Source organism: Canis lupus, chromosome 6 (genome assembly GCF_048164855.1).
Source record: "Canis lupus baileyi chromosome 6, mCanLup2.hap1, whole genome shotgun sequence".
Lineage (NCBI taxonomy): Eukaryota > Metazoa > Chordata > Mammalia > Carnivora > Canidae > Canis > Canis lupus.
The window spans coordinates 38,027,621-38,037,710 of record NC_132843.1 but is presented as its reverse complement, the minus strand read 5'-3'; the positions used below and the strand labels follow the sequence as shown (position 1 = coordinate 38,037,710).

The following is a 10,090-nucleotide window of genomic DNA, read 5'->3' as shown; positions in this document are numbered from 1 at the left end:
AACGCCTAGCTCTCATCACAACAGGTGCCCTCCTTGCTGCGGGTCCTGTCTAGCCCATCCCCGCTCACCTCCCTCCAGGGAGGTGCTATTTTTAAGTCTTGTATCAGAGATGAGGAGACAGATTTTAGAGAGCCTGAGCTCACCAGGACAAGAATAGGGGGAATTGGGTTGCTGTTCCATAATGTCTGTGATGAACTGGGGTCCTCTCTGGATGGGTGGCTTGGGAGAAGCAAGCCCTCCTGTCCTTCCTCCCACCATAGCAGGGGTGAAGCAGAAGAATGGACACAAGGTGTGAAGGCTGGGATGGGCAGTGGTGCATCCTCTCCATTCTTCTGGACTTGAAGGGTATGTGGTTTGCATTGCCCGCCACCAGAGGGAGCAGAGGTGGGGCAGCCCGGGGCAGGCGGGGGGCGGGTAGGGGGGTAGTGGCCTTGCGGACTTCCAGCTGAAGTCACTCCAGGGTTCGGTGTCCATTAGTCCAGAGGAACGTTTAGGCTGAGGCAACCTCTGTACCACACACTAGAAAGGGTCCTAGATTGAGACCTTTGAAGTGCCCTCAGACTGAGAGACTCTAGAGGAACCCCCAGAGGGGGACCTTTCCAGGGGTCATTTGGCTGAGACATCCCAGAAGGGATCTCACAGGAGCTTCCCCACAGTGAGAGACCCTAGGAGAGTCACCCAGACGGAGACTTCTCACAGGGACCCCAGGTTGAGGCACACTTGGAAAAGCCCTCAGATTGAGATGAGATGCTCTTGGGAGGGCCTCTTCATGGAGACACTTCTAGAAGTACAGGGGAGTCCTAGCAGGAGACACAGGGAAGGGCATTGGGAGACATGCTCCTGACCTCAGATTTCAGGCTTTGGATCCCACCTCATCATGGGCTGGACCCCCCTAACTCCCCTGCCTGTCTTCCTCCCCTTTCCCATCTGGTGGTGAAGGGCCCACTGGGGATGTCATCCTGGGCACTGGATTGGGGTGCAGGAAAGGCGTGGGAGGGAGGGAGGAGTAGGCAGCCCAACCTGTTTGGGGAGGTCACTCCCTGCCAGCTGAGCCATGTGGGTATCTCTTACACTGTGCCCTTTCTGAGCTCCTTCCCCACCTGAGTCCTGACCTCTCAGCTGTGGGGACTGCAGGTTTGAGTGTCCCAGCCCAGACTGGCCCAGCTGGGAGGAGTAGGAATGTATGTGAGACTTGTCCAAGGACAGTGTGGTCCAGGGGGACCTCGCAGCTCATGGGTAGCTTACTCCCTCTGGACCGTGAGCCTCTGCTTCTCCTTTCCTGGTTATTGACGAGAAGCCCCTCCACTTCCTGCCCTACAGTTCCTCCAAGATTTCCCCCCAGGCTTGACACTGCAGTGTTGCCAACCCCCAACTCTTCTCTCCCCGACCTCTCCTTCCTTCTCTCCTGCCCTGAGTTGGCCTGCTGGTCTGGAGCCAGGGGCAATCCAGGGTTCCCTCCAAGGGCAGGATGGGCGGGCTTGGAGTTCTGGCCGGTGGAGGGTGGGGCCCCGCACAGCTGGCTCACAGCCCGGATGACTGCCAAAACAGGGGAGGCTTAGGAGGAGGCCCAGCCCCCTGTTTTCTCTCCCTGCCCCCAGGTATAAGCACTAAGCTCAGGTGAGCTGACTCCTAGCCTCCTGTCCCAGCAGCTGCCAGCAGGTAAGGAGATGCAGGGCTCTTTACTCAAAGGGGCTGCCCCCTGTCCAAAGGGTGACACTTCATTATTCTGCCCTAGCCAGCCAGGAGAAGGGCAGGTCCTGGAGGCTGGCGTGTGTGTGTGTGTGTGTGTGTGTGTGTGTGTGTGTGTGTGTGTGTAGCAGAGGTGAGTGGTGGGAAGAAATGGAAGGGCTGATCTGGGGTGAGGTCCAAGGGATTCCCTCTAGATGGGTGGGCCTGGAGGCTGTGATCTTAGCTCCTGGATCCCCTGCAGGAACTCGGCCTCATGTGGAGTTGGCTCTGGCCTCCTGAGTGAGGCACAGAGTATCTGGGGTACAGCTAGAGGGGATAGTTGAGAAAGAAATGCTGACACCCACCCCCACTGTCTCCGTAGATCTCCAGGCAGATCATGAACCTTCCGCTCCTCTAGGGCCAGCTGTAGGACGACACAGCTCTCACCAGGACCAGCACACCAGTCACCATGGGACAGTGTCGGTCGGCCAATGCTGAGGTGGGGCCAGTCATGCCTTTCTGTTCCCAGGCTCGTCTTCCACCCTGAGGGTCTGCATCCCTGCTGACTTGCCCCCTTTGCCTGTGCCCTAGACCTTGCCCGGGAGACCCCAACTCCTCTCTGGGGTTCACACAGGGTGATGTGTCCACACAAGGAGCCCTCTGGGGAAAGGGTATCTCTGCCTCATGCCGGGACCATCCTGTGTGGGGGCTGTGGGTGACAGGGAGGAGGCCTTGCTCAGCCTGAGGCTCAGGGCAGAGGCCAGCGGGGGCGAGGGGAGCTGTATGCTGGTCTCTGTGGTGGGTGAGAGCCCCTCTGCCTTCCAGCTGTCTTCTGCCCTGTGGGCCTTGGGGGGCTGGGGAGGTGGAGTGTGGTTGGGTGGGCGGGGCCTCCTTAACCCATTGCTCCCCCCTCTCGGGTCCTCAGGATACACAAGACTTCAGTGAGGTGGAGAGGGCCATCGAGACCCTCATCAGGAGCTTCCACCAGTACTCTGTGGAAGGTGGAAAGGAGACGCTGACTCCCTCAGAACTGCAGGCCCTGGTCACCCAGCAGCTGCCCCACCTTATGCCGGTACTTGGTGGGCCTGCCCTGCCCCGCCCCGCCCCAGGCAGCAAGGTCCTGACTTTCCAGGCAAGGGCCGCAAGACCGCACCCACAGCTGGGCTGGCCCCTGCACGAGGGAGCCCTAGCCCTTCCCCTTGCCAATGGCAGGTAGACTCAGGGCCTGCTTCCTGCTGGGCAGGGTGCGGCAGGTGCCGCCTTGCTGAGTTGTGCTGTCTTCCTTCCCCTCAGAGCAACTATGGGCTGGAAGAGAAAATTGCCAACTTGGGCAGCTGTACTGACTCTAAACTGGAGTTTGGAAGTTTCTGGGAGCTGATTGGAGAAGCAGCCAGGAGCGTGAAGCTGGAGAGCCCTGTGCGGAGCAGCTGAGAACCTTTCCCTGGGATTCTTGGGGGATGTTGGGGGAAAGGGGACCTTGGAGACTGTGGGCCTAGAAATTAAACTCCTCTCTGCCAGCACCACACGATTCCCCTGTCTGTACCTGCCTCACCTCTGCAAGGGCCAGGCCTCAGCAGCCCTTCCCGGGGTCTCTGAGAGCTCCCCAGAGGCCCCCGCTGAGGGGGGCGGGTGGGGGCCAGGTATGGATTCGGTGAGAGGCTGGGGGGACAAGGATGGTGTAGGGCTGAGTGATTGGGTTACAGAGGAGGGCAGCGGGGAGCTGGGCTACTGGAAATGTTTTGAAGCAGGGGGTTAGAGGTTTGGTACTCAGAAGGGCCTCTGAGAACCTGCCCTTCCAGATCTCTTCCCCAACCCACACGGTAGCTGTCTGTCCAGTGCTACACCTTCCTGCCTCCCGCTCTGCCCCTGGGCAGGAAAAGAGAGAGCAGGCTGAGGAGGGTGTGACTTTGGGGAGGATCAACAGGGTGCTTGGGCATTTAAAGAAGTATGGTTGTTTTGTATCATTTGATGAATAAAAAAATGGAAAAAGTGAAAGATGTTGTCTTGACTGGATGCTTCCCCCTTGGTCCATGGGTGCTTGGGGTGAATGTCAGAGTCCTTGGAGGCACGGGACTTGTGGGGCTGCAGTAGTTGCAGTGAGAGTGAACGGGGACTCACTTCCCCCATGGATTTCAGTGGAGGCCCCAAAGCTGGGAGACCTGGTCCTCTCTGAAGGGTAGGCTTCTCTTTGCCAAGTCACTTGTTCTCTGACGGGAGAGGAGGCACTGCGTGCTCCCCTGAGAAAGCGGGTGTGCTGGAGCCTGGCTGACTGGCTGCAGGGGAATGCTGGGCTGAGAAGCAGGCTGAGCTGCCTGGGTGTGCGCCTAGCTCTGCCACTGACCATCTCTGGAGCTTTGGGCATGCTCCCAGGGTGTCAGTTTCCTCCTCTGTAAAATGGCCTGTCCGTATCTCTCACAGATTTGTTTGGAGAATAATGGACACCTTGCGTAAAGTCCTTAGCGGAGAGCCTGACAGAGCCAGCACCCAGAGCTGAGGTCTCTACCGTTAGGGTTTGCTCTGTTGCCTCTATATGTTGAACTGGCCGCTCCCCTTGGGTGTCCTGGGGAAGGGTGGAGGGGTGTTCCTAGGACAATCCTCCACTGCATACTGGGTGTCAGCTCCTGGTGCTTGAGATGGGGGTGGGAAGGCCAGGGGCCAGGCTCAGCCGCTGCCTTCTCACGGGACCCACAGAACTCAGGCAATACTCCTGAAATCCTAATAGCAAGGGGGTCTGTGGCCAGCCAGGCTGGCCTGCAATGCTGACTGAATGTGTGTGTGGTGGGGGGGACCTTGAAACTGGGCTGCTAGGGATCCAGGTGATCAGGGCAGGTGATAGCCTTTCCCTTTCTTTCTCCACTGACTAGGTTCTTTTCCTCAGGCGCTGCAGGGCAAGGAGGGTGGAATCGTGGGGGGTGCCAGCTTCCACCACTCCCTTTGGGGTGGGGGTGGAGGGGTGTTAAAAAAGGTGTGTATCCCTTTAACGAGGGCCCAACCCCAGGGCCAAGTCAAGAGGGATCTCAGTCACTACCTCCCCACCAGCCAGCTCAGCCAGGCACAGCTGAAGGGAGTAGGACAGATTCTGGGAGCGAAGCGGGGAGGAGTCCTGGACCGGCTGAGCCGGGGGGAGCTGCTTGGCAGTGCCAGAGCCCAGGCCCCAGAGCCCTGCTGCAGAGGACGCCATCCCAGGAGGCAGGTGAGCACCCCCAGCCCAGCCTGGGAGGTCTGGGGGCTGCCCGAGAGGCCCTGCCGGCATTTGGGGCCAGGAGAGGGGGCCATGAAAGGGGCCTGCAGACCCCGGGCAGGAAGGTTTGGTTAATTGTTAATTTTCCCACAGGCTGGTTTGGGAATGGAGACATCTGGGGGGGGTTGGGGGCTGGAGAGGCCTTCAGAGGAGCGGCTGGGGCAGCCCCCTCCCCACCCGGATGCTGGTTGGGCTCTCAGGCAGGGCCTGTGCCACAAGGCAGAGCGCTCAGGAGCTTTGTCTCAGCTGCTCCGGTCCTGCCTTCAGAACAAGGGCAAGTGCGTGTTGGTGGCGGCTGGGGGTGGTCAGACCTGGACACAGGCCTCACTGGGCTCTGGGAACTCTGTCCTGAGAGAGGAACCGGGCAGGGCCCAGCCAGCCCGAGAGCCCAAGGACAGGAGGCTTATTTCCACTCCGGGACCCAGGCAGATGGTGGCTTGACTGGCTGTGGTTGACGGAGCCACCGGTGCTGTGCCCTGCCCTGGAGGGTGGGGATGAGGGCAGGGGCGCTTGGAGAGGGAGCCCTGGGGGTGCCTGTGCTCTGGGCTCAGGCTTCCTTGCTGACTAGTAAAGAGCTCTCTGGCCCTTGGTGAGACCAGGGACAGCCGGGTGTGTGAGCCGCTACACCATCCTCCAACTCCACTTGTCTGGACAACGCTCCAGAGAAGCAGCCTTCTTCCTCCAGCGACATTGCTCTGAAGCAGAAGTGAGTGCACGGCACCTGGGGGCTCTGTGTGTGGATGTGGGAGGTGGATGCAGTGAGTCCTGTGAGGTCACGGAGGGCGGAGGGCGGAGGGCGAGGCAGGGGTCCTGGGGTCATGCATTAGCCTCTGGAACTGGGAGCACAGAATGGGGCCATTAAGGTTGGAGACATTCATTTGAAACAGCCTTGCAAATGGAGTGACCGGTTACTAGCCAGTTTAGATCACACTTCCCCTGTGCAGGGCAGGTACTTGGGGCAGACAAATGAATGAAGAAGGAAATGAGTGAGTGAATGAATGAGAGAACCGGTAGGTGAATGAAGGAGTGAATAAATGAGACAATGGATGAAGAAGGAAATAAATGATGAGAAACAAGTGAACAAATTTGAGGTGGATGGAAGGGACACATGAAAGGCCAAATTCAGGCTTGAGAGAGGGCCAAGCTCTAGAGAGGACAGTGACCAAGAGGTAGAGATATTCAGGGATATCACTGGCCCCCAGAGACCATTCGAGACTCTGGTGGGAGAGGTGGAGTGTGTGTGGTGGACCCAAGGGGGCTGGGTGTGGTTAGGAGGCACTTGGAGGGGTAGAGCTAGAACCTGGGGGTGGGAGGCGGGGCTGCAGTGGCTGAGACCCAGGGTCAAGTGTCAGAGCGCCCACAGAGTTTGGGAGAAATCAGCAAGCTGGACTGAGGTGGGTGGGGTTGGGGGGTGGGGCCTCTTGGTTGCTCAAGGGATGAATCAGCTGAGGAAGGGACAAGGAGGACATTGGGGGAGGATGGGGGGCTCTGTGTGAGAGGACCCTTTGGAGGACAAGTGGTCCCCCACTCCCACTTTTTGAGCTCTAATGTCCATGTCCACAGCTTGACCCCTCCGGCCTAGTTCCCTCTGGCTGGTGGCAGAATGGGGCAGGTGGGAGAAGCAGGTGTGGTGAGTGAGTGTGGTGGCAGAGCTTGTCTCCTGGTCCCCAGGGGAGGGAAGCAGGAGGACCAGGGTAATGGCACCTGACCATCCCACTCTGATAGCCTTCCTTCAAAAAAAGCTTCAGAGAAGCCCTTATCCAGATGGCTATCACCAGCATTCCCATTTGACTAGAAGAAGGTCGGGGCGCGGGCGCGGACTGCTAGGGACCCGAAACTAGGGTGTTGAAGGAGACAGCAGCTGGCCGTCCTGGGTGCCCAGCAGTGTCTGGCCTGCATGGCTGCCAGAGGCCAGGTCGGGGCCAGAGGAGTCTCCCCTGATCAGAGAGACCAGACTCTAAGAAAGGCTATGAGGGGAAGGTGGGTCAGGGTCAGAGGTGTAGTACTCCAAACCTGATTTTTTCCTCTTTCCTCTTGCTGCGTGGTTCCCACAGGGTTCCTCATTTAGGGAAGGAGGTCTGGGATGGTTAAGTTCGGGGGGTTCTCTTCAAACTCTTGAAGCTTGATTGGGAGTAGGCTTGGCACACAGTCCCTGTGGAAGTGAGTACAGCTTCTGGAACCCCCAGGAGTGCTGGCCGTGGGCATGGGCCTCCCCTGACTAGGGCCAGTGGAGCAGCATTTTGTGGATCAGAACTTTTCTCCCTCTTCATTGGTGTTAGGATGTTTGTATGAAAGTCTCACAAAGATGGGAACGTTGGACCTCACAGTCACACACTTGATAAATGAGGAGCATGGGGAAAGAACGTGGTTTCTTGTAGTCCCACTTCCACACTCCGTCCTCTGGCCCTAGACCAGAGTGGTCAGGTGGGCGAAGCAGGGACAGAAGGCAAGGGCCCGTCTCAGAGACACCCTGGTCTGTTCCTCTCCCTCAGCCCACCTCTCTCCCTCCATTAGGGCCTCGTCCCTCTGGATGTTCCTCCTTCATAAAGAGCTTCCTAAGGGACAAATGATAGAAGGGTGGTCAGGGGCTCTGGATATCTGGTTCCAGGGCTGGAGGGAGGTATCATATCTATAGAACGTCTACCTCCAGTAAGCCACTGGGCCAGATGATGCAGGCAAGGGGAAAGGTAGAAATTAAAAGCAGGGAGCTCATGGACCTAGGATTTTAAAAAATGGTCCTAAAGTCTGTGAGTTGTGCATTTTGGTTCAGAATACACAATGGTTGCACATAAGAAACACTATCCTTGCCTCAGGAATTGCCTGGTACCTGGGGAGACGAGATCCTGGAAGAGTCGGCAGCCCCTGCCAGTGCGGCCTGGGAGCCTGTGAGAGCCAGGGAAGCAGAGGGACGCTGGCAGGGCACGAGGCTCTGCTGAGGGAGGCCTGGCCAGCAGACCTCTCTTCCAAGTTGGGGCACACGATGCTCAGGCCCACGTAGTGGCTGTGTCTACCTTCCCTTGCTGGGACCTGATGGGCAGGGTGACTGTAGCTCATTCCTGGGCTTGGGGGCGGGAGGGGAGGAGGTTCATTTGCCCGGGTTCACTTGGGGGGGCTCTGGGCATGGGCGGCGACTCCTGGAGTAGATCCGCCTGTTCCCCTCATATCCTGTTATTCTGAAGGCTGTATCCGCTTGGACTGAGTGCCTTTTGTCCTGGGATGAGGGGGTGATGCGTGTAGTCTCTGACTGGCTGCAGCTGCCTCCAGCTGGGGCAGAACCAGGCCTAGCTCCTCCTTAGGTAATGGGGCAGGGCTCTTGGCGCCTCCTATGTATTTGGGGGTGGATATTAAGGAGGGCAGGCTAGCGGGAGGTGGCTGGGGGTCTGCAGAAAGTCTAACTCAGTGAATGAGGACATTGTCCTTTCCTTTCCCTGGGCTCCTGCAGTCCCTGTCCTGGCGCCTGGCTGAAGGGACTGGGGAGGGCCTAGGTGCCTGCCCTCGCTTTGCTGCCTGGGGTGGGGACATGGCTTCTGCCTCCTGGCCCCTCTGGCTTGTCCTCACAGTCTGTAGCTGTGCTGCTCCTGAGGAGGGCCCTGGGTGGGTCAGGTGTGGAGAGAGCAGAGGGATAGGACCTACTGCTCTGGCTGGGGCCCTGACAGGCCCGGTGCCTGGGGCTGGGGCAGGGCCTTGGGAATGTGCTGGGGGAACCTGCTGGGGCGGTTTAGCTGGTGAGCGCCTGGATTACGGCAGCAGCCACACACTTCTGTCCCAGGCCCACCCAGCTGCCTGGCTGCCCCAGTCAGGCTTCCCTGTCTCAGCCTCATCTCTCCTGTGGAGCACCTGCAGGGGTGGATGGCGGGCAGCAGAAGGATGGGGGCAGGAGGCTGCAGGGGACTTGGCCTGCAGGGTCTCCTCACCTCCCCTGTGCTCTTGATGCCCAGGCCCTGAGGAGTGAGGCGGTGAGATGGCAGACAGCTACACGGAGCTGGAGAAGGCGGTCGTGGTCCTGGTGGAAAACTTCTACAAATATGTGTCTAAGCACAGCCTGGTCAAAAACAAGATCAGCAAGAGCAGCTTCCGGAAGATGCTCCAGAAAGAGCTCAACCATATGCTGACGGTGAGGCACCCCCCAAACCAGGGTCCCACCCCCTACCCTGCCTGGGCATGACCAGGGAAGGCTCGTTCCACATCTTCCAGGGCAGCAGCGCTCAGGCCAGAGCCCCAGGCCGGACTCCTGCCCTCAGCGCCGCTGACCCTCATTCCTCTTCAGGATACGGGGAACCGGAAGGCGGCAGACAAGCTCATCCAGAACCTGGACGCCAACCATGATGGGCGTATCAGCTTCGACGAGTACTGGACCTTGATAGGTGGCATCACCAGCCCCATTGCCAACCTCATCCGCCAACAGGAGCAGCAGAGCAGCAGCTAGAGGACCCCTTCCGGCACCCCTTCATGGCACTGCCCGGCGCCCAGCCCTGGTGCTCTTCCCGGCTCCCCCCTGCCTCCTCCACCCCCCTGCCCCCACCCCTGCTTCTCCCTCCAGACCTTCTGCTGGCCCTTTGTGAGTGTCTCAGTCTGGGGGTGTCCCCTAAAGGACTTACTTCCTGGAGCCAGTTGGCTCTGGGGGCCCCTCTGTGAGTTTCCGTGCTGTCTGGGGACCCCACGGGATTCCATGTTCTGTCTGATTCCTGGCCTCTCCTGACCTCTGGAGGTCAGCTTGCTGCTTGAGGTCTTCCTGCTGAGGTGGCAGCAGCAGCCCTTGCCCCCTCCTCTCAAGGCCTGTGCTGGGTGCAGGGGATGCCTAGGGGTTCCCCTCAGCTGCCAGTGAGTCGGAGGACAGCTGAGCAGGCCTGGGCCTCCACTGTCCTGCTCACTGAGGCAATGACTGCATTTGGAATGTGTACCCGTCCCACCCGGTCCATCTGTGACGCTCATTAAAGCCTTTCCACTCCCTGGAGCATCCTCATTCCTTGGTGGTCTTTGCCCTGGGCTCTGAGGCAAGGGGGGATCTGGCCAGACAGAGAAAGGAGCCGGAACGCTTGATCCTGGCAGGGCTGTTAGCCTCCCAGGGCCCTCACAGCTCACCAGGGCCCTCACAGCTCACCAGGGCCACACATTCCACTTCGGGCACACAGGGTGTCCCATCAGGTCTCCTTCCAGTTTTCTGAGCAAGCAGCCGCCACC

At 59.2% G+C, this 10,090-nt stretch overlaps 2 protein-coding genes across 8 annotated transcripts; both read left to right on the top strand.

Annotated features, from left to right (window-relative positions):
- Nucleotides 1–1,544: 1,544 nt before the first annotated feature.
- Nucleotides 1,545–3,663, top strand: S100A14 (S100 calcium binding protein A14). Of its 2 annotated transcripts, none has more exons than XM_072829557.1 (4): nucleotides 1,545–1,659; nucleotides 2,051–2,167; nucleotides 2,594–2,740; nucleotides 2,962–3,663. In XM_072829557.1, the coding sequence occupies exons 2-4, from the start codon at nucleotides 2,138–2,140 to the stop codon at nucleotides 3,097–3,099; spliced, it is 315 nt and encodes a 104-aa protein (XP_072685658.1). In that variant the 5' UTR covers nucleotides 1,545–1,659; nucleotides 2,051–2,137; the 3' UTR covers nucleotides 3,100–3,663. The 2 variants fall into 2 exon arrangements, with proteins under 2 accessions (XP_072685658.1, XP_072685659.1); XM_072829558.1 differs by having other exon boundaries at nucleotides 1,587–1,659; nucleotides 2,087–2,167.
- Nucleotides 3,664–4,687: 1,024 nt separating this feature from the next.
- S100A16 (S100 calcium binding protein A16) lies at nucleotides 4,688–9,863 on the top strand. 6 transcript variants are annotated; one of them, XM_072829539.1, is made up of 4 exons: nucleotides 4,710–4,861; nucleotides 5,509–5,615; nucleotides 8,848–9,023; nucleotides 9,177–9,863. In XM_072829539.1, exons 3-4 carry the CDS (start codon nucleotides 8,871–8,873, stop codon nucleotides 9,333–9,335), a joined length of 312 nt encoding a protein of 103 aa, XP_072685640.1. In that variant the 5' UTR covers nucleotides 4,710–4,861; nucleotides 5,509–5,615; nucleotides 8,848–8,870; the 3' UTR covers nucleotides 9,336–9,863. The 6 variants fall into 6 exon arrangements, with proteins under 6 accessions (XP_072685639.1, XP_072685640.1, XP_072685641.1 ...); XM_072829540.1 differs by having other exon boundaries at nucleotides 4,721–4,861; nucleotides 5,504–5,615; XM_072829538.1 differs by lacking the exon at nucleotides 5,509–5,615 and having other exon boundaries at nucleotides 4,688–4,861.
- The last annotated feature ends 227 nt before the right edge of the window (nucleotides 9,864–10,090 follow it).